This window comes from Silurus aristotelis, assembly GCF_946808225.1.
Source record: "Silurus aristotelis genome assembly, chromosome: 24".
Taxonomy (NCBI): Eukaryota; Metazoa; Chordata; class Actinopteri; order Siluriformes; family Siluridae; genus Silurus; species Silurus aristotelis.
Window position 1 is genome coordinate 2,695,739 of NC_139597.1, and position 24,791 is coordinate 2,720,529.

Below are 24,791 nucleotides of genomic sequence, written 5' to 3' on the forward strand. Positions count from 1 at the left end.
CCAGGAGAGTGGAGGTCATAATAACAGCAAATGAGGACTCGATGTGCAATGTTTAAAAAGCACATACCAGTCTTATAGTCAGGTGTTCACAACCTTTTAGAGTGTATGTGTGTGTGTGTGAGAGAGAGAATGAACGTGTGAATACAATGAGATGTTTGTGGAGCTCTCGGGTTCTGATATGCCTGTATGACGAAGCACAAGGGCAGAACATTTCAATCAGCAGCTGAGTAATTTACACTGAGGAGCGCCTGGCTCGAAACGTCATGAAGTAAGAGGTGAATAGTGTGTGTATAGGATGTGTGTGTGTGTGTGTGTGTGTGTGTGTGGTGACATACAGTCAGTGCTGGGACAGGAATGCCATAAATCTCACACACACACACACACACACACACCCACACCCACACCCAAACACACACCCACACACACACCCACACACACTGTAACTTTAAAACCTCTTGAAACCCAAAAATTGCTTAAATTCTTCTCATTTCTTGTTCATCTAATGTTCAATTCAAGTGAAGCGCCTGCGTTTATATTTTTAAGATCACGTCCCACCACCTTTTAGTTTTCAGGTCAGAGGACACGAGAAATTTTTTTCTCTTCCGAATAAATTTACCAAAAAGTGCACAAGAACCCTAAGAGAAGCATTCACAGCACTGAGGCTGAAATAAAACCGAGCAATCACTGTTCACATCCATCTTCTTCAATAGGATTATAAATCTAGGAGTCAGATGTTACACTCCAACCCATGTAAAGCATATCATGGTCCTGGGCTTTGTGCACAGAAGCATTGGCATGCTGGAACAGGTTTAAAAAAAAACACCTATGATGTTCTTCACGTTACTGAACGTACTGAAAGGATCCATCACTTGTGTCCCCCAAACCTCAACAATCCCTTGACTACGGCTCAGCCTGACTTTATTACAGCTCTTTACATCGTATTGAAATAACTGCCACCTTCTACAGAGGAATGATCAGGGGTAGGAGGGAAAAACCACGACCCCGAAGCTGCAGTGAAAAGTGCACGGTCGAACACCTGAGAGACAAAGTACACAATTTTATCCTCCTGCCAAGACTGTGGTGGCAGACGATATCTCCTTAAGTGTGCACGCACACACACACACACACACACACACACACACACACACACACACACACACACACACACATCAAAGCTCCAACCGATAACATGAATTGCAGCGGCTACGGCGTGACTTTGACGACCTGATGTGAGCGAAAGAGCCGTGGTGCACGAGGTTTATTAATCCCTCCTGCGCTCCTTTATTAGGAGAACAGCATAGAGCTCTGCTGAGGTAAATAAACCCTCAATGCTCTTCAAACACCTGTCTCACTCTCACATGACTTCTGTTTAGAGAGAGAGAGAGAGAGAGAGAAAGAGAGACATGAGAGATTTGCAGCTACAGAAAGTGAGAGAAACAGATACGGAAACAGAAAGACAGACAAAAATACAGACAGATAGACAGAAAAACAGAGACAGGAAGGCGGATAGACAGGAAAGAAAGAAACCAGCAGTAAGAGACATGAGAGACAGGAAATGAGACGTGAGAAAGACAGACAGAAAGAGAGATGTCAGACAGACAGATTGAGAACAACACTGTCCCTCTTTCTCACACACACACACACACATTAGGGTGTTGCTGTGCCAGAGTAAATAGGTCTGAGAAGTTATGTGTACAATAGCGGCGGACCCAGAAGAAGGTTAAATCCGTCAGTGTAGCTGAGAAAGCTCTGCGCCGTAACCCAAAACACCGGTGGACAGCGTGAGGAAGCTGCTCTGGTTTTCTCTGCACACTGCAAACAGAGCAGGGAGAGGAGAGAGAAAGCTGGGCTTCAGGTATCTGGAAAGCATCCTGCTGCGAGAGGAGCACTTTAATGGTCTATTTATTTGATTTAGTGAAGGGGAATGGAGGGGAAGGGGGAGGGGAGGGCCGGCACGAGGCATGGTACACACTCGGTGAGGAACAGACGCTAAACCAAAAAGAAAACCATCATCAAGTTCCTCAGTGAACATCATTCACCATTCATAACGACGATCCCACCCGCACGTCCTCAACAAACCGCAGAGTCGGCGTCGTTCTAATCTACTATGTCTACAGAGCTGTGAAGACGAGTCTCAGAGTCTCATCGGTGTGTGTGTGTGTGTGGACACGTCAGCGTGCAGCAGGTCCTGGGAACTGGCACAGAAACACCACCTCGACTATGTAGCTGCGCTAGCATTACCTCATCCACACACCTGTCTGATAGCATGAGTCAGTGCTTTATCATCACTGTAAACCTGACAAACCGTCTCTCTCTCACACACACACACACACACACACAAAAGACTAGATAGACGCATGACCACGACCGCATTCTAAATTCTATACAAACGGTTTACACACTTGACTCAAAACTTGTTTACAGGAAATGAAACGGTTAAAGACTGATTAAGAGAGAGAGTGTGTGTGAGAGAGAGAGAGAGCACAATCTTTAATCCACCCCCCGTCTCACTCACACACACACACACACACACACACACACACACACACACACACACACGAGAACCCCTGGTTTAAACACCTCTCATGGAGAACCTGATTTGGTTGAAGGGACATTAGCGGGATTGATGCGTTCACACACACCGATTTGAAGCAAAACAAACGAAATTGTGGAGGCGCCGTTTTCAAATGTATCGGGATTAGTCTTCCTCACGCCCCCGTCACGCCCGACGCACGGTGTAAACCGAGGTCCGACAGAAATGGCTCGGAATTTCACGTGGGAATTTTCTTCTTTTGTTGACGCTGCTAAATGTGTTATACCAGCTGTGTCCTGAGGTGTCAGTAATGTGCTGGTTCCTGTTTTCACACACACACACACACACACACACACACACACACACACACCCCTGATAATTAGATTGCCACATCAAACTCTTCTGAGGTTTAACTTACCCCTTGCTGCTTAATGACCGTTAAATTCCTGCATAAAGGCGCAAGTGTAGAAGTGCTAATGGGGCATTGTTTAACCAGGGGGATGGGTGACTTGAAAAAAACCACACACCAATCACAGCTTTCTTCACTTTTCTTTTTTGTCTTTTGGAAATGAAATCCTCCGGTTAGGTAAGAGGACAGGAAGTTACAGACTCGGACATTCTCGTGTGCACCACCTGACTCCCACGAACCGATATGCCCCCCTTTATCGGCGTGACCCGCGCTGCGAAACCGATATGCACAAAGGTTTTTATGCGTCTAGAAAAATCTCTTTCATCGTCTGCGGACCGTAAGATTGATTAGCTGTGTGAACATCCCATTCCACAGTATACGCCTGGGAAAATCAGGTATCCCCATAAACCCTTGACAAGAAGATTTGTTTTAAAGAGGAATCTCGAGTTGCTCCGCCTTTCCGCAAAAACGCGAAAGCAGCAACCGATCGGCAGAAGATAAACGAGAGACGCCGAAGGTACGATCGTGCCGGAAACCAATACCGTGTTCCGTGGTGTAATCTTTTTTTTTTTTACGCTTTAGATTGCGTATTGGCTGTGCACCTGCGCGGTGTGACGAAGAAACACAAAGAAAAAGAAAGTGGAAAAGGAATCGAGTTCTCTGGAAATGCAGAAAGATTTCTTAAGAGTAACATCTTGGCTGATACCATCGTGCCTTTTTCCGTTAACGTTTACGCTCCACCAAACTCAAACAAACATAATTGTGTGGGCCTCTGGATATAACGAATGATGAGGATGATATAACAGTGGTGACGTGAAGAACGCTGATGATCTCTTCCTCGTGGCACCTGTTAGCGGGTGGATTTATTTATTAAGGCAGCACGTTTTGTCCTCGAAGGTGACGTGTCAGAAGCAGGAAAAATGGGCAAGAGTAAGGCTCTGGATTGGGTGGGACCCACCGGGGGTCTTCAGGGGGGGAGAACGCTAATCCAAAACAGATCGAGGACGAGGATGAAGGTGTACACTTTATGGAAGATGACTCGCCAGAACCCTTCCTGGAAGTTCTCATGGAAAATTCGCTGCAGCAGCAGTCGCCCTTGACCTTGCGAGCACTTGTGGAGGAAATATGCTGACCCAGGAGGTTGGCGTGACCATCGAGCATGCGCGTGGTCGTGAGGGTAGAGAAACGGGTGCAGCTGCTGGCGATGGTACGTTCCCCTCGACATTCCTGACCATTCTCGCTGGCCCACATCGCTACTCCGTACACCGTGCTCCAATTCTGACTGCGCACTTCAGTGACTATGGACGATATTTTTGGCTCATGGAGATAAAAGGACGAGGAAGAAAAGGCCCTTGAAGAGAGAACGTTTTTCCGTGCGGGATTTTTTCTCCGACGATCAGCGTTCACATTTATCTTGTTCAATAAGGTTGAGGTCAGTGCAGCTCTCCAGCAGGAGATCTTCCCCTCTCCAATACCATGTGAAGCAGATCTTCATGCGCATGCTAGAACAGGTTTGGGTCTTCTAGTCAGGTGTCCCGATTCTTTTTTGTTTTCAGAAAACCGTTAAAGCAGGAGGGCTTGAGCTTTTATCATTAGTGAGCCACGTGACCGCAATCACGTGTAACCTGTATGTGGTAAGAGAGTGTGTTAAAACTTGAGTTAATGCGTTTGGATTGGTTCAAACAGGACGCAGCTGCGAGAGCTTCCGGAAGCATCAGTTTCTCCGGGGAAAACGTGGTGTATACGCTCCAGACGCGAGTCCCTTGGGGAGGTGATCGCTTATTGGTTAAGGCATCTGAAGGTCATAAGTACAAATCCCAGCCACGTAAAGCCGCCTTCTCATGGGCCCTTGAGCAAGGCCCTTAACCCTAACTGCTGGGAACAAATGCCCCCGAGATGCAGGAGTATGATTGTGATGAAAAGGGAGTTACAGGGCAATGAGGACTGACGGATGAGGAAGTGAAAGTCGTCCTGGCCTTGTTCGAGTCTTGTCTACATCCAGTTACTTTTGGAGGAGCGAGTGTCCTAGTTTTCCCTCCTCCGTAGCTTTAAAGGAAAAAAAAAAAAAAAAAACCCACTCTCCGCTGTGTGATGTAACAGCCTGAGACAGAGAGACGAACCCGAAGCTCACCTTGTACCAGGCCTGCTTGATACACAGTCCAGGCTATAAAAAAAAAAAAAGTGCGGCGTTGTTTATAAAAGTGCGACTTTACTCGAAATAGACTTGACATTTCACATAAAAGGGACTGCTGTAGATCAAATTAGACAAGAGGCATTCCTTCATGGCGAACGCGCATCGTCGCGGGGTCGGAGGAAAGAGAGAGCGAGAGAGAGAGAACGTCTCTTTCTATCTCTCCGGAATACCCAAGACTGAGAACAAGATCGGATGAGAAGAAAGAGAAAGGCAGAGGAGGCTGCGGTTTAGAGACGGGGGGGGGGGAGAGAGAGAGAGAGAGAGAGAGAGAGAAGAAGACTCGGAGGAAGTGAAAGCTTTGATTGGAAGGGATTGCTGAGTAAATTCGAAATCATGTTGAGTAGAAGTTCTCAGTCAGTGTTTTTTTCACATCAAGCATCACCCCCCAAATAAAAAATTTTTTTCTCTTTTTTGTTCGTCATGATTTTATGAAACAGGTTGCATGCGGGTTGCACGCGGGTCGACGTCGAGCAGATAAACAACAACATTTGAAAACCTCTGTTTGACCTCTGCTTGGTTTGAATCGTCTGAACAAAAGCCGAGCGCTGAAAAGGAAAAAAAGAAGTGCGGTTAGATAAAGTCGACGACCCCTGCACCCTCTCTCTTTCTTTTTTGTCTATTTAGCGAGCAGAGGCCCTTACGACCGATTGACATCCTGCTACAGGAATCCCGGGAATGCGGGAGTGACATAAAACAGCACCTAAAAAAAAAAAAAAAAAAAAAAAAAGAACCCATAGGCTGGGGGAAAAGGGGGAGGGGTCTTCAAAACAGTAAGTGCTTGTTTAGTCGGTTGGTGCAGAAACCCGTCCTTCAAAACAGCTTAACATCTGTATTTGGATTGTTAACGGATTTGTGACGCGGCTTTGTGTGGAAATTAGACCCCTGTTCAGGAATCGATCCTGCACTAAGTTCGAGATACGACTTAAAGGACTCGCGCCGAAGTTTAAACCCGAGGCCCGAAAAAGCGTCTTTGATCAGATCTGCAAATTTCAAAATGCTTGTAAGACTGAAACTCTGAGTGGGTGAGCAGAATAAGAAACGTAGAACATGACTAAATTACTATCGTCCCGTTATGATCCCCCCCCCGCCCCCCCAACAGGACAGATTAAACACCGATCCGGAGTCGCCATGGAAACGTGCGAGACTTCAGAGCGCCTTCGTCGTACGTTTACAAGCAAGAAGAAGAGTCGTGGAGCGTGAGCCAAAGATAGAGCAAGTCCTGGCAAGTATTTCAGAGACGGATGCAGAAAACTACGAAAAGGTTACACATTCTTGTCGAGGGAGTAGCGGCTGCTTTACGTTAGCGGAGAGGTATTTAGGTTCGTTTTGGGATTTGGGGAGGAAAAAAAAAAGAAAGGGGGGGGGGGGTGTTCTATAACGCTCCAGAACGCTGATGAAGTGAGTGGTTGGGCATGTGTCCAGTGTGTACTGTCAAGTTCCAGCGGAGTTGGTCTCATCTCTCGTCCTCCTCCACTGCGCTCTAAACCAAACTTCTAACCCTAGAACGTCAGGGAAAGATTCCCAGAGAGCCGTCTTCATTAACGGGATTCGAATTACGCCTGGAAAACCACGCTCTACATTCGGTCACTGAACACCTGAGCAAGCACACCTGGAAATCCCATTTCTTACCATTTATATTACCAAAACTTTTTCCCCTTCAGCTAACATCTGGCTTTTTTTTTTTTGGAAGCTTTGCTGCTATTTATTCCTGAAGTTCTTTGGTGCTTCACTCAAAACGCTCACTAATAGAACTCGGGATCGTGACTCTTCCTCCGAGTCCTGAGTCTAGGAAGGACATAATCACGCAAATGAAGGAAATGCGGTCACTCCGATTGTCTTCCTTTTCCGGAAAGAAAAAAAAAAAAGTGACGACAATTAAACGGGAAACAGCCGAGCTCCGAAAGAGATCCGAAGCTGCTTGTGTTTCTTCCTCACCCGTTTGATTCACATCCTTTATTTTACTCGCATGGCACCACCTTTGACTACACCACTCGGGCAGAACCCTTACATTCCTACGTGGTGCTCAATCTCCTGTTACACTCGTGTGGTATTTCAAACGGCAACGCAGAAAAAACACGTATGGAGCACCGACGACTAGGATGTGGTTCTTCCACAAATTGTTACCACCGAGCTGTAGGCAGACAATCGAATAGGATGTGGTAGAATGATACATTTCCTTCACTTGATCTGAGAGAACCTGTTCCAGCATGGCGATGCCCCTGTTATGCTGTAGATGTGTTGGAGTGGAAGATCTCCTGCAGAACGTGATGAATGTGAGCAGCGAAAGGGAATTAAAAGGTGGGATGGGATGAATAAAAAAAAAAAAAAAAGAGGAGAATGGGAAGATGGAGGATGAGTGGAGTGTAAGAGGAGAGGTAGGAGTAAGCAAATGAGACCGAATGTGGAACGAGATGTTCAGGTGTCCACAAACTTTTGGCAATATAGCCCGTTTCAAATCTGCTGATGAATGAAATAGGATTGAATGATAAATACTAATCGCAATAAGATCCCAAAATACACAACATCTACTGGTCCCAGTAGATCTACAGATTGATCCTCCTCCGTTATTAATAAACATCCTGTGAAGGAAAAAACATTTGTTTCTAGAAGAAATAAAAATTCTGCGAAAATACTTCTGGGGGGAAAAGTAAATAACCCAATTCCTGGAAAAGCCGCCACGTGGTGAAGGAAATCAATAAATAAAAACATTTCCCAGAATTAATATTTTTAATTGAGACTCAAAGCGACGGTTTGTGTGGTGTTTTGTTCTCCGATTGTGGGAAAATGTGATGTTTATATGGAGAATTGAAGCAAAAAAAAACGGAAACAAAAATAATAACAATAAACTGAAAAACTTATTTTATCCGAGCCTCCTTTACTGACACACACACACACACACACACACACACACACACACACACACACACAGCTCTTCAAACTCATGGTGGCCGAACCCCCTGCTGCACCCAATTGACCTCTGACCCCCCCCCCCGGGACACTCAGGGTTCTGCTCTGAATACAGGATTGATTTATCTGAGAACGCAACCCCCACCGTCTCGGGCTGAGAGAGAGCGAACGTGCCAACTTGCATGCACGTGTCGCTGCCATCTAGGCCCCTTAAAGCTAAACTAAACCCTGTGACGTGTGCTGCAGGGTTCGTCCTCCACCCCCACCCCCGCCTCCTCCTCCTTCTTCTTCTCAAGGCCTGGCTGTGGAAACACTCGACAGGAATTTATTTTGTTTGCTTTCTTAACTCAGAGTCAGAATCGCACTCCTGCGCTATAAAAGCCGTACGTGACCGAACGTGACCTCGGAATCACACTCGAGAAAAGCGGGAAAATATTGCATCTTTAAATCAACCTTCTTCTTTAGAAGAGTCTCTCAGCATGCATTAAAATCTTTCCTTCTTACCTGGAGCTCGCACCAAGCTACCTCCACGGTCGTCTCGGTGTCCAAGCCTTTGTAGACGGTTTTAAAAGAGCCTCGTCCGATCTCGATGTCGAACTTGAGGAAGCGTCCGTCCGGCGATGTCCCGACGGCTTTGGTCTCCACCTCCTCATCCTCTCGCTCCTTCTTCTCCGCCTCCCTTTGCTCCGCTTCCACGCGAGCCTTCGCCAGCTCCTTTTCCTCCTCGCATTTCTCCGCGGCCTCGCATTCCCTCTCCGGGACGCTCGTCGCCTCGGGTTTCGCGGCTACGGCGACGATCTCGCTCCGAATCCGAGGAACGAGGAACGCTTCCGGTGTGCACGGGATCTGCTCGACTTTTCCGTCTGCGCTCCCGGTGTCAGGGCTTTCGGCCGCGTCGTCTGCGCGCTCCTCCACTACGACGGCCGTATGGACCTCCGGAACTCCGCCGGGAGCCGAGCTGGAACCCGAAGGGCGCGTCGACGACTCCGGGTCCGGGAGAGATGTAGGGATGCAGGCTTTGCTCGGGAGGTCCAGCGCAGTGACGTTCGAGTCGCAAATGACGCTGCGGCGGAAAAAACGGTGCTCCGCCGTTTTGAGATCTTTGTCCATGGTGTGGCGCCGATGGCGGACCTCGACGCCCAGCTTTTCGCCGAGCATGGAATCAGAGCCTGAACCATTCACATTTTTGGGTGGAGGAGCCAAAAACTCCGTGCCGTTATTAGGATTATGGGACATTTTCACACAACAACAAAAAAAAAATCCAAAAATAAATAAATGACAATATAAGGATTAAATCCGAAAAAATGTAAACGTCTGGGAGATAAAATAAAAAGGTTCTCAGGAGAGCCTCGTAGTGTTTGGCGTGGTCCTTATAAACGGTTATAGATGCGCTCCGTAGGGCCCGAGCCCGGAAGAGGGGGAGTTCTTTTATAAACGTAAAAGAACAGGATGCGGTCACGGATCGGCGAGCGCGTGCGGCAACAGGCGAGAAGTCTCACGTCCACACCATCCATGATCCTGTAGCCGAGCGGTGAGAGTCCACGCTGAGCATGAGGAACCGCAGGAACGAAGCGCTGAGAAGAGCCTTTTTATTTTCCTGTATTTCCTTCTCCTCTAATGGATGAACAGACAAACTCGGGTCTGGAGTCACTGTTGAGAGAGGAGATGAAGAGAAAATATTTAGAGAGGGGGAAAGAAAAAAAAAAAAGACGGGTGATAATTGTGACGAACAAGTAGATGCTGTGTTTTCAAAAGTATTGGGACACCCGACTATCACATCTAGCGCTATCCCTGTGCACTTTTACTTCACCGTGTCGGATTGAGCACGGATTAATTCTATGACGCTATGCTCGGGTGTCCACAAACTTTTGACCATCTACTCAAGGAGATTGATCGGAGTCGAGTTTCTGCTCCAATATCTCCACTACTTGTGTGTAAAATGATATCTGGAAGCTCTTTTTTTTTGGTTTTGAAGGTTTTAACGCAGTCCGCAATCTCGGATCGTTTGAGACGTTTTTGGCAGCGAACATGCGCTCGGTCAGATATGTCCCCTAACAGCTCAGCGGTTTGGCATGTGGCTCAGCAGAAGGAAGAGGAAACGCGAGGGGGGAAAAAAAAAATATACAAAAAACACTCAGTGACCTGGAGTTGATTCGTCACAATTTTCCACGTGACAATCTCTCAAACAGACACACACACACACACACACACACACACACACACACACACACACACACACACACACACACACACACACACACGTTATAACCAGATCCTGCATGCAACAAAAACAAACAAAACATACTTTATTCTAATGAGAAGAGTAGTCCTAGAGGAGATGTTCTACATGCTTTTGCTTTCAACTATTTTTAAATAAATAAATAAAGTGCATTAATTGATTAACTGATTAATTAATCAATTAATTAATTAAGGCTGTTTACATTTATAAAGAAAAAGTCCTCAAAGCTCGGACGTTAATTGCTTAACCGAATTAACCATTATGTACGCAAAATTATGCCTACTATTATGTAGGCAAAAGTATTGGCACACCTGACTATGCTGTGTGTGTGGCTCAAATTTTTACATTTTCTCTCGTTTTTTTTTTTTTTTTAGGAGACCCAAACCATTAGCAGCATGACAATGCCACTTCACTTTGTGCACAAAGCCACCTTCATGAAGATAATGCTTTACATGGGAAGGAAGTGTGAAAAAATTAAATCTGGCCTGCTATAGATCTACGAACCCTTTTTTTTTTTTTTGTTTTTAGATGAAGTGAAACTCTTAAATGCATCCCCAAGCCTCCTCCCTTCTTCAACCTCGCCTACATCAGTAGCTGCAATACATTGAGCACTGACACTGTTATTTATTCCAGAAAATGAGCCAATTCTTGCACAGGAATCACGAAGACACCCAATCATCGCTTTTCATAAAGCGCGTAAGAGCGTCCTCAACCAATCATCACTCAGGAGGCGGGACTTAAGCAAAACGGGTGGGGATTTTAAAACATGAAATAAAAAAGACGCTGTATTCGTGCACGTGATGAACCCGAGCCAATCCGTGAGCGCGAATCTGTAACGGACAGCACGATCAGCCAATCCGCAATGAGGAGGCGGGGTTTTCGTGTTTCAGAAAGCGGATAGGATTGGATAAAACAGATGTATAACGCTGCAGTACTTTGTGGATGTTGATGAGGAGGATGTTACTGGTGCTGTGGCCTCCTCGGAGAAACAGCTAACTACTTCTAAAAGACGTAGATTACAATATATATATAGAAAAAGTTTCAAGAGGGCAAGAAGATGAATCCGGAAGTGCATTGTTGGAGATAATGCCATGCGTACTAAAGGAGGAGTGAGACCGAGAACCTGTGTGATCAGCAATGCCAACACCAGCTGATCTCTCTCTCCTACCATGAACACACACACACACACACACTTCCAATCTTATCAGCAATGGTGAATCAGATTAAAGAGCTTACCTTACGTCTCAGGCCCATGCTGCTGCTGCTTCTTCTTCTCCTACTCCTACTCCTTAGTCTACTCAGACACCAGACCAAGCAGCGTGTCGAGCGAAATAAAATAACGTGAAGAAGGAACACGCGCGCGCACACAAACACACACGTGCACGCGCACAAGCAAGGAGGGGAGGGGGTGTTCTAGCTCTCTGTATCGCAAGTCATAAATAATAACCAGAATAATTATCTCAGCATGGCGACCTGCGACCTTGTGCACATCTCCTTCCGATGATCCAAATCCATGCGTTTATTATTATAATGCTGATAATAATAATAAAGGATTATATATATGGCTGCTACCGCTTCATGCTCCGCTCTCCGGTTCCTCAGGCTTGTTCGCGTTAAATCCGTATCAAGGTAATAACAAAACAAAAAAACATCCAAACGCAGTCCTGATGGTGTTCAAAAGAAGAAATTGGGATTTAATTCGTAATAGTGATAATAGCAATTTCAAAAATCTAAAAAAAAAAAAAACATCACACACTCTCTCCGGTTCCTCACTCGGTCTCCCACTGACGGCGTGCACGCGCTTTGAGATGTCGTGTCGCGCGCGTGTCCATGCAGAAAACGATGAGGTAAAGATACAGTGGAGAGAGAGAGAGAGGTGTGTGTGTGTGTGTTCGGTTCAATATCACCCTCTCAGCCTTCTTCTTCTGCTGCTGCTTCTGCTTCTTCTGTCACGTTAGAGAGCTGAGCAGGAATCGACCCGCCCACCAAACAAAGCTGCAGTGCCCCAACATGACCGAAAGAGGCCGCTGTTCACACAGCAGGCCTCGAGAGAAAAAAAAAAAACGGGCCCCATTCGCGTCAAACTACTTACCATTTCACTATTTTTTTACAATTTTCGTTTTATTTATTATAAACAAACATTGCTTCGACCTGATTGTCCTTTTTGGGTTTAAAAATATATATGTAAAACATATAGAAAATAATGCCACCGTCTCTCTCTTTCACTCTGTAGCTAATCAGCATTCAACGAATTCTGAGCGCTGATTGGCTACCCAATTCAATCCAACAACCAATGATCGAAAGCCTCCTTTTAAATATTCACATAAATCCTTGCAACTTCCTGTCCAACAGCCAATAATTGTAAAGATATGATACAACTCGTCATGCAAGTTTCTCGAACTTTCGCTTCATAACGGTCGAACTGTGCCACGTGACTTTTTTTTTTTAAAAAATTTTCGGCCACTTAGTGCTCCGTGTTGAAAGACGTTATAATTATTCATAGAGGTCTTATTAAATTAGTAATATAGGCTGCATTGGTTTCAATAAAAGTATGGAATAATTTCAATTATTTTAATTGTTATTTGAACACATAAAACATTGATAAAAGGTGGTGGCAAATGAGCAAATTGGCAATATATAATTGCACTATATATAAGAATTTGTAAGTGCATGAACTCGAGAACGAGTCAACAATTTCAGAAACAGCTCTAATATCCATCACTGGTCAGGTTTCACTTCAACCTTCCCTATGTGATAGTAAACCAATGCTGATTTCTGATTGGCTACGCAATATTCTCTGACAACGAATTATATTATGGAGATCACTAGTGTCCCTTTTATTTTACATTTACTTATAAACAAGTTTAGGACATTAAACCATTACTAAATGCCTATTTTATTTGTTTTGTTTTTTTAAAGACTAACTAGTATTGTGCTATGTTCTGTTTCACATTCCCCAGAAAGTAGAAAACTAGTGGTGTGGTTCTTCTTCAGACTGTTAGCACAATCTTGGAGGCACACAATTGTATTGGATGTCTTTTTAGATGTAGCATGACATTTACCCTCCACAAGAACTAGAAGGCCCAAACCTGTTCCAGCAAGACAACACCCCTGAACACAAAGCCAGCTCCATACAGATATGCTTCACATGGGTTGGACTGGAAGATCTTGAGTGACCTGCTATAGAGCTCTGACCTTAACCACATTAACCACTTTTAGAAAGAATAGAAACAGTGACTGCACCTCAGGCCTCCTCACCTCACCTACAGCAAATGGGGACTAAATGTGGATGGGATGTTCAAACAGATACCATTCTTACGGTCAGGTGTCCTCAAACCGAAATAGAACAAAATCAGTGAATAAAGTTAATAAAAGAGTCATTTAGTCAATGAGTGTATGAGTCAGATATTTAGTTAGTATATTGAAAGTTTATATATATTATGTTGGGTTAAACAATTATAAAATTACAATTATATACTCAAGATCGCCACAACAAATGATACAATTATATACACAAGATCGGCACAACAAACGATACAATTATACACCCAAGATCGCCACAATAAACGATACAATTATATACCCAAGATCGCCACATTAAACGATACAATTATATACCCAAGATCGCCACAATAAACGATACAATTATATACCCAAGATCGCCACATTAAACGATACAATTATATACCCAAGATCGCCACAATAAACGATACAATTATATACCCAAGATCGCCTCAATAAACGATACAATTATATACCCAAGATCGCCACAATAAACGATACAATTATATACCCAAGATCGCCTCAATAAACGATACAATTATATACCCAAGATCGCCACAATAAACGATACAATTATATACCCAAGATCGCCACATTAAACGATACAATTATATACCCAAGATCGCCACAATAAACGATACAATTATATACCCAAGATCGCCACATTAAACGATACAATTATATACCCAAGATCACCACATTAAACGATACAATTATATACCCAAGATCACCACATTAAACGATACAATTATATACCCAAGATCGCCACATTAAACTATACAATTATTCACCCAAGATCGCCACAACAAAAGGATACAATTATATACACAAGATCGCCACATTAAACGATACAATTATATACACAAGATCGCCACATTTAACGATACAATTATATACACAAGATCGCCACATTAAACGATACAATTATATACACAAGATCGCCACAGCAAACAATACAATTATATACACAAGATCGCACATTAAACGATACAATTATTTACCCAAGATCACCACAACAAACAATACAATTATATACACAAGCTCGCCACATTAAACGATAGAATTATATACACAAGATCGCCACCGCAAACAATACAATTATATACACAAGATCGCCACAGCAAACAATACAATTATATACCCAAGATCGCCACAATACATGATACAATTATATACACAAGATCGCCATATTAAACGATACAATTATATACACAAGATCGCCACAACAAACAATACAATTATATACACAAGATCGCCACAGCAAACAATACAATTATATACCCAAGATCACCACAACAAACAATACAATTATATACACAAGATCGCCACAATACATGATACAATTATATACACAAGATCGCCTTATTAAACGATACAATTATATACACAAGATCACCACAACAAACAATACAATTATATACACAAGATCGCCACAGCAAACAATACAATTATATACCCAAGATCACCACAACAAACAATACAATTATATACACAAGATCGCCACAATACATGATACAATTATATACACAAGATCGCCTTATTAAACGATACAATTATATACACAAGATCACCACAACAAACAATACAATTATATACACAAGATCGCCACAGCAAACAATACAATTATATACCCAAGATCACCACAACAAACAATACAATTATATACACAAGATCGCCACAGCAAACAATACAATTATATACACAAGATCGCCACAATACATGATACAATTATATACCCAAGATCGCCATATTAAACGATACAATTATATACCCAAGAGGGATAATAATAGTGACTCACTTTCATATTTCTCTTCTTACGAGCTTCATATTTGACCGCTTGCCAATGTCATAATTAAAAAACCTACACCCCAGGATGTCCAAGTCTGACCCATATCTCTAGTTTTAGACCTGATTTCTGATTTGTGTCTGTTTTTTGAACACTACGGATAATGTATTCATATTGGATCCACGTCTTAATATACAGTATATGATTTTATATATATATATATATATATATATATATATATATATATATATATATATATATATATATATATATATTTAAACATAAACAAATAGTAAGATATATATACACATACATATACAGAGAGCGTATATAAAAATGAAAAACATGAAGAAAAGCAGTTACACATAAGCGGCGACTGTAGCTGTGGTATCCCCCTGAGGCGATTCCCAGATATTCTCATAATGAATGTTTCACCTTTTGTTTCTATGCTGGCTTAGAGCCTACTATAGACCTGCTATACAGGCTGTGTATAGTAATGTGTGTACTGTATCTCCTTAATAGTAGATAACACACACACACACACACACACACACACACACACACACACACACACACACACACACACACACACAGCCTGCTCAGTCTAATCATGTGCACTTTCCATTTATGTTCTCAAACACTGTTAATCCAACAATATGGAAAAACTGCCACTACGTCAAATATATACACTGAAGTCTGGAAGTTTACCACCTCTCTACCCCTCTCATTAGACAAATTAAGTGTACTGGAGAGTTTGTGTGTGAGGAAGCTTTTTATTTTAATGCATTAATTAGATATTCTAAAAAAACAGTATTTTATTTAATTTTTTTTTTTTTTTTTTTACAAAGCTGGTATATAGTATATATATTTATATTATATCGGACATTTCTTCATGCCGTAGATTACACTCGGAGACTTCAGATGTGATCAGTGTGCAAGTGTAAAATCTTTTTTTACATTTCTTAGGCATCATATCACACATTTGAGAAAGGTCAAGTTCTTCTTTTTATGTTTGTTTAAATGTCAAGAAATCTGCTGCTAAAGAAAACTAAAATGGAAAGGGGATCTTAAATAAAGCTCTTTCTTCGAAAAAAATAAATAAAAAAATAAATATATATATATATATATATATATATATATATATATATATATATATATATATATATATATATATATATATAAGATATTTTTAAAAGATATATATACAAACAAAAGTATTGGGACACCTGACCTTTACAGACACATGAGATTTTTTTCCCTTTACTTCAACTAGGAGACCCAAACCTATTTCTGACAATGATTTGAAAATGTCCTTGTGCACAAAGCCAGCTCTATGGTTTCCATAGGTCGGAGTGGAAGATTTTGAGTGGCCTGCTATTTAACTCTGACCTGATGCTTATTGAGCAATCTTGGGAAGAACACTGACTCCATTTGGCTTTGCCCATGCTTTTATATATATATATATATATATATATATATATACAGTGGGGAAAATAAGTATTTGAACACTCTGCTATTTTGCAAGTTCTCCCACTTAGAAATCATGGAGGGGTCTGAAATTGTCATCGTAGGTGCATGTCCACTGTGAGAGACATAATCTAAAAAAAAAAATCCAGAAATCACAATGTATGATTTTTAAACTATTTATTTGTATGATACAGCTGCAAATAAGTATTTGAACACCTGTCTATCAGCTAGAATTCTGACCCTCAAAGACCTGTTAGTCTGCCTTTAAAATGTCCACCTCCACTACATTTATTATCCTAAATTACATGCACCTGTTTGAGGTCGTTAGCTGCATAAAGACACCTGTCCACCCCATACAATCAGTAAGAATCCAACTACTAACATGGCCAAGACCAAAGAGCTGTCCAAAGACACTAGAGACAAAATTGTACACCTCCACAAGGCTGGAAAGGGCTACGGGGAAATTGCCAAGCAGCTTGGTGAAAAAAGGTCCACTGTTGGAGCAATCATTAGAAAATGGAAGAAGCTAAACATGACTGTCAATCTCCCTCAGACTGGGGCTCCATGCAAGATCTCACCTCGTGGGGTCTCAATGATCCTAAGGAAGGTGAGAAATCAGCCCAGAACTACACGGGAGGAGCTGGTCAATGACCTGAAAAGAGCTGGGACCACCGTTTCCAAGGTTACTGTTGGTAATACACTAAGACGTCATGGTTTGAAATCATGCATGGCACGGAAGGTTCCCCTGCTTAATCCAGCACATGTCCAGGTACGTCTTAAGTTTGCCAATGACCATTTGGATGATCCAGAGGAGTCATGGGAGAAAGTCATGTGGTCAGATGAGACTAAAATATAACTTTTGGGTCATAATTCCACTAAACGTGTTTGGAGTAAGAAGAATGATGAGTACCATCCCAAGAACACCATCCCTACTGTGAAGCATGGTGGTGGTAGCATCATGCTTTGGGGGTGTTTTTCTGCACATGGGACAGGGCGACTGCACTGTATTAAGGAGAAGATGACTGGGGCCATGTATTGCGAGATTTTGGGGAACAACCTCCTTCCCTCAGTTAGAGCATTGAAGATGGGTCGAGGCTGGGTCTTCCAACATGACAATGACCCGAAGCACACAGCCAGGATAACCAAGGAGTGGCTCTGTAAGAAGCATATCAAGGTTCTGGCGTGGCCTAGCCAGTCTCCAGACCTAAACCCAATAGAGAATCTTGACCTCTGTAATTGCAAACAAAGGCTCCTGTACCAAATATTAACATTGACTTTCTCAGGTGTTCAAATACTTATTTGCAGCTGTATCATACAAATAAATAGTTAAAAAATCATACATTGTGATTTCTGGATTTTTATTTTAGATTATATCTCTCACAGTGGACATGCACCTACGATGACAATTTCAGACCCCTCCATGATTTCTAAGTGGGAGAACTTGCAAAATAGCAGGGTGTTCAAATACTTATTTTCCTCACTGTATATATATATATATATATATATATATATATATATATATATATATATATATATATATATATATACTGTATATATCTTCCTGTGCGTTTTTCCTACATTCCAACACGCCTGGTTGGCATGGTGACATAAACATGGGGCCTCAGGTCATTTACATTTTTGCTCACACCAGCCACAGCCCCTCATATGGAGCACATGTGTAGGATCTTATCTAAGCAGTCTTTCTGCAGATCGCAATCGTTCAACATCTCGCTCTGGAATGAAGGAACATACGTAGCTGCACTGCATATTCTGTTTTAAAGACACTCCGCTTCCTGTCCAAACGAGGGTGAAATCTGAACTTCCTGCTGTCTACACGTACTCAGTTATAGAGTTTCTTCTTATAGTTTAAAGCCAGCCTTAGAGACAGAAACAGGTCTACTAATTCAAGTCAAGGGAAAATTTACAGTGCACTCGGAAAATATTCACAGCTGCTCCTTAGTAAAAGGCACATGACATTCCACCTGAAGGACCCTCAGATCATTTCACAAAATTTTTTGGTCTGACGAAACAAAGATTGAAGATTTGACCTTATACACCAAGCGTCATGTCTTTAGAAAACCAGGCACTGCTCATCACCTGGCCAATACCATCCCCACAGTGAAGCATGGTGGTGGCAGCATCATGCTGTGAGCATGTTTTTAATTTATTGTATAAAGCACATACATTATATATTGTAGTATATAGAAGGAATGTGGTTTCTTTTACACTTCAGAGCCTGCTAACGTGTTCAATATGTGTGTGGCATATGTACGGTGGTACATTTTGTGTACCGTATTTTCCGGACTATAAGCCTCTACTTTTTTCCCACGCTTGGAACCCCGCGGCTTAAACAACAAAGCGGCTAATTTATGGATTTTTCCTGGGTTTTTCCTGGTTTCACAAACTTCAAGCCAAAAAACTGAACCCCATAACATTAGACCAATGAAATTGCTGAACGGGTTCAGGTGAACCAATGAAACTCTTTATATTAAATCAGATGCGCTCCCACTGATTTTGTTGATGTAGAGGATGATGTTCCTCTGACGTTTGACCTGCCGCTCACTCGGACTGGGAACTGGAAATGCGAATCATTCGTCACGCTGAAAACAACCGGCCATGAAAACGCACTTCACCTGTGTTCTGAGCTGCACGGCATCGGGAGAGAAGATTCACCGATGGTGATTTTTAAACGCACGACGACGCCAAAAGATAAATTCTCGAGAGAAATAGTTGTGAAAGGAAGGAGGAAAACAGTGAACAATGACTTTCTTGGTAGGCTACTGTTTAGATACAAGCCATGTAACAGACACTGTCTTTCATTAAAGCCTGTGTAAATTTCATTAGTTTCAGTGTAGGCATTATAGACAGGTGCGGCTTATTTATGTTCAAAATAAACATCTTTGTCAAATCTTTGGCTTATATTTGGGTGCGCTTAATAGTCCGGAAATTATGCTACTTCATTACTGTACTTAAGTCATTTTTCGAACTACTGTAGTTGAGTATCAAACTACTCAACTACACTTATGATTCAATAGATGTACTTTTTACTCCACTCTGTTTAATCGATAATGGTCATTACCAATTATATTTTTCACCTCTGTTCATGGTGTCATTAAGCCTCTAGATTTTCAGTGCGAAAAAATCTCAATAAATTCCAAGATTTTCGAGAAGCATCTTTTATTGAAGTCGAATACAAATATTGCCCCTCTCTGAGACTGAGAGCTGCAAAAAAATCCCAGAATATTCGCGTTTATTTATTTAGAATGATTTACTTGTATTTTACTTGTCAGTTGAATACTAATGTTTCTTTTACACTTGTGACATGATACTGTCTTTTTATTGGCTGATTGGAGATCCCTTTTCAATAGACTGCTTCACTACTTTGTCTATTTTTGGACGGACTTGTTTGTTTCATTCTGGCATGTTGTGTTGTTGGTTAATGCAGTTTTGAGGTGTACAATTTGATTTGCGTTTTAGGAAGTGAAACCTCACAACTCGACTGTTTTTGGCTTTTCACTCACGTGTGTCTTGGTGTTGCAGACTTGTGCACCTTTGTGCATACGTTCAGTACGAGTCAAAAACCCAAGTTCTGTTCAAATCAGATACTCGAAGATTTTTACTCGAGTCATATTGGAATTGGTAAATTTAAACTTGTAAAGGAGTATGTTTTTTAGGAAAGTAATCTATACGTTTACTCAAGTTTGATTTTCAGGTACTCTTTACACCGCTGTGCATGTATTACGCAAACACCAAAGTCTTGGAGGACGTGAGTCTGCCCTAAAGTATGTTTGCAATCTTGCCACTTTCAGCAGTCAAACAGTGACAAACTAGACAAGAATGTATGCAAAAGAAAATGTGGCCTACATAAATACAAGGATATATTTCATAATGGTCATATTCATAAGTATATCTGTTGCAAAATAGTATAAAAAATATGGACAAATGTTTGTGGACACCTGACCATTAGATTGGTATGTGCTTTTGAGCTTCAAATTCCACAATACAGAACTCATTTGAGGTTGTAACAAACTCCATTCTAGAGTCTGGAGTCTGGAGTGAGCTTATGAAGGTGTTAAGGTCAGAGCTCTATAGCAGGAGATCTTCAATTCCAACCCATGTAAAGCAGATCTTTCCAGAGCTGGAACAGGTATAAAAAATTAAAAACAACATGGACAGAAACAATTTGTGCATCAAACAAATGATCCCTCAGCAACAGTCAAAGAACAACAGTCACTACATGTTACTTCACATTGTTTTCCTGAACGGAGGTCCTAAAAAGTGTGTGTTTGTGATTGTTTGCGTTTGTGGCGCAAAGTGGGTTTAATCTGTAAGCTAGAGAGGCAGAGTGTGTGTGTGTGTTCTGGGAGTTGGAGTCTACGGCGGCCATGTTTGAAGGCTTCAGTGTAGAGTGGGAGTTTAAGTTCGAGTCTGGCATTGACCTAACGAAAAGCATATGTCTATACATTTTCACATCTCGAATTTTTCCACGATTGTCGAAATACTTTTATACATTTGGTGCTTGTTAAATTTGTAAAGACGTACAGTATTTATTAAACATTTACATTTATTGCATTTGGCAGACGATCTTATGCAGAACTACTTACCACTAAGCAGTTCAGGGTTTAGGGCCTTGTTTAAGGGCCAGATCAAAAGTCTAACATCTTAAACACTGAGATATTATTCGCTATAGATGGATACAGTCTTACACCTATAGAGCCTGTCAATGGGGTTGGAAACACGTAGTGTTTAATGGTTTTTGAGAGACAAACTCGGTAATGTGACGCTATGAAGATTTACTTTGACCAAACTAATATGAAATGTGCAAACTTTATTTTTATTCAAAAATACTCAGAATAAAAATCAGCTTTACACACTCTTAAAATCCGGACACTTTGTTTCTCCAAACATTCAGCTAAAACACTCTTGTAAAACTCCCCAAATGTCAACAGTTTTATAGGATTTAGGTGCAGTGATTGGGCCGTTCCATGATAGATATCACTCCAGACGATTGTTTGTCGTATGATGAAGTTGGATCCAATGAACCGCAGTCCAGATGGAATTGAAGTATGGAACAGTACATATGTTGGATAAGGATTCCTTACAACCGCTGGATGTGAGGAAGTTCAAAGAACTTTGTTCCAGTCATTCATGGTCCAGTTCTTGTGTGTGTTAGCCTTTTAGCTAGTCTGTTGCATAGAAACAAAAGTAACATGCATGTGTCTGTTAAAAATTCAGTACATCTGTGCAATGCTAACAATCATGTCCTATAGGAGCTGGGTGCAGCTTTTTATGTTTACATACGTGAGACCTATAGAGGTCTATGTGTTGATTGTGCAATAGGAATCCATTCATTCCAGTTCTTCAGTTCATTTAAAATGCAGTTTGAAACAGTCCAGCCCGACTCGATTTCCCCTTTACAGTATCCCTGTTGCTTCTGCAGCAGTGTGTTAGTATGGATGAGTTTTATGCCCAAAGGTCATGACCCTGCTATCAGTGCAGCTGCAATGTGCCTCAGCCTTTGACTTGTCAGTCACTGTTGCAGAACATAAAGGCTCTTTATAAAGCTGAAAAAAGCCCAGAATGAGTGATTTGCACAGGCTGTCACACTGAAGACACACTATAAAAGCATGCACAGCAATTTTCCTGGCAGAATATTAGCTGTTGACTGTTTAATCTTCTGCGACCAAAAAAACTAAAATGCATTTTTTCCATTAAACCTAAGTAACTATTTATCGCTATTAAAGCACCCAGTTAACTTCAGATATTTTCAACATCCAGAACAGTCTCAACCTTTTATGGACTTTTTTTAGACAGAAAAGTCTCCTAACCTGCACAAACACAAGCTTGTTTAACATACCTGAGCCAAACTGCAGCTCTTCTGAAAGGCTCTTCTGTCAGTTTGAGCTTTACACAATCATTTAAGACGTTCTTAGTTCCCAGTCTTCACCTCCAAATGGCCCTCTTTGATCCTTTGTGTCAGTGGACGTACAATGAAAACACATAATTACATTGTGGATTACTTTCTGTTGTGTGCTTGTGTGTGTATTTCTTAGAGTTGCTGCATAATAGAAGAATATACCTTCTTTTTTTTTCTTTTTTTTAGAATGCACAACAAATAGGTTCATTGTTGAACCAGACGTGAATATTGGTTTCTGCTTACATGTGCAGTGTGTGCCAAAATTTGCAAGATATGCAGTTTCAGTGATCTACTTAATTTCTAATCTATGGAGTTTGGATAGAAGGGCAGGTTTTTTTGTTTTTTTTTTGAATAGATCGAGGCAGCCAAATGACAACCCCAATTCCAAAAAAGTTGGGACACTGTGTAAAATGTAAATAATACTAGAAGATTTGCAAATTTCATAAACTACAAATTTTATTCAGAATAATACATGTCAAATGTTTAAACTGAGGAAATGTAGCATTTCAGGGGGAAAAATAAGGTCATTTAGAATTTGCATTGTGCAACTAATGAGGTTAATTGACTGCAGGTCAGTAAGACGATTGAGTATAAACAGTGTATCTTAGAGAGTCTCTTCATCAACCCATGAAAGACTGTGTATAGAAATTATTCAAAATAATGTTCCTCGACATTTAATTGCAAAACGGTCATTAACAGTACATAATATCTTTAAAAGTGGCAAAATTCAATATTGGACGGCCGTGATCTTGAGGCGCTGCATATAAAACAGTCAAGATTCTCTAATGGAAATCACTGCATGGCCTCATTAACACCTCTGGAAATCAGTTTGTGAACACAGTTTGATCATGTGACCATGTGATCCACAAATGAAGGTTAAATCGCTATCATGCAAAAGAAGGCATGCGTGGAAATGATCTAAAAGGGCCACCAACCTTTCTGGGCTAAAGCTAATTTAAAATGTACTGAGGCAAAGTGTAAAACTGTTCTGTAGTCAGACGAATCGAAATTTTTTATTTCTTTTCGGAAATCAGCCTATACCTTTCACCATTTGAAAACATTTGGTGCATCATAAAACAAAAAATACAACAAAGAACACCCAGAACTGTTAAGCAGCTAGAATCCTGTATCAGACACATATGGGACAAAACTCCTTTCCCAAAACTTCAGCAATTGGTCTCCTCAGTTCCCAGATGTACAGCTTATGGAGAGAAGATGTAAACACGGCCCTGTCGCAACTTTTTTTTAGATGTTTTTTTTGTTTTGTTTTATTGTGAATGGAATATTAATTTGTAAAAAAAAAGAATTATTAAAATTTTACACAGCGTCCCATCTTTCGTGGAACATCGATTGTAAAATGGCAAACCATTTCTTAAAGACTTCATGCAAGCATCGGGTCAGGTGATGAAATGGACGGGACAAGGCGAAGACAAAAGCGATAGAAAGAACAAGGAGTCAAAACCACCAATGCACAGGAGAATGCATGCGTTTCACTGTGTACTTTCGCTTTTCAAACAACTAAAGTGGGTCTGGGTTATGAAAAGGGTGCAGTTGATTCTGAACAGACAAATATTAGTTAAAATATTGTGATATGTATACCAGAAAAGCTTTTTTCTAAAAAAGAGAAAAGCTTCCTGCCTAAAAGCTAATTCTCTTTGAGAGGATTTGCGTGATCTACCGCTTGGAAAAACTTTTGACTGGAAATGGCTCGAACTCAAGACACTTCTATTCAACTTAATTCAATTCAATTCATTTTCATTTGTGTCGCGCTTTTAACAGTGCACATCGTCTCAAAGCAGCTTTACACAGATATTGTGGTGATAAAAATTGAAAAAGTGAAAGTCTGTCCCTTCCTGTGAAGTCTCTTCCTGTTGCATTTGCTTCTGACCTGTTCATATCAAGTTACATGGAGGTGATCCACATCTGCTCCATGCCGACTCTTTACTAGCGTCCAAGGCTTAGTACTGGGTCCTCATCTGTTCACCCTTAACCTTTATTACTCACTCTCTTTGAGAGTTCATCACCTCACAGTGGTTTACATACCACTGCTATACTGA

General features: G+C 41.4%; 1 protein-coding gene across 3 annotated transcripts in view; it reads right to left on the minus strand.

Annotated features, from left to right (window-relative positions):
* wnk1b (WNK lysine deficient protein kinase 1b) overlaps positions 1-12,252 on the minus strand; it is a 72,305-nt gene extending 60,053 nt beyond the window's left edge. For 2 of the 3 annotated variants that reach the window (XM_083527924.1, XM_083527922.1), the window contains exons 1-2: positions 11,519-12,252; positions 8,548-9,693 (exon numbers count right to left, since the gene is read on the minus strand). In XM_083527924.1, the coding sequence (XP_083384050.1) occupies positions 8,548-9,279 (732 nt within the window). In that variant the 5' untranslated portion in view covers positions 9,280-9,693; positions 11,519-12,252. The remainder of the gene's footprint in view (positions 1-8,547; positions 9,694-11,518) is intronic. The other variant, XM_083527923.1, reaches the window with a different exon arrangement.
* Positions 12,253-24,791: the final 12,539 nt, after the last annotated feature.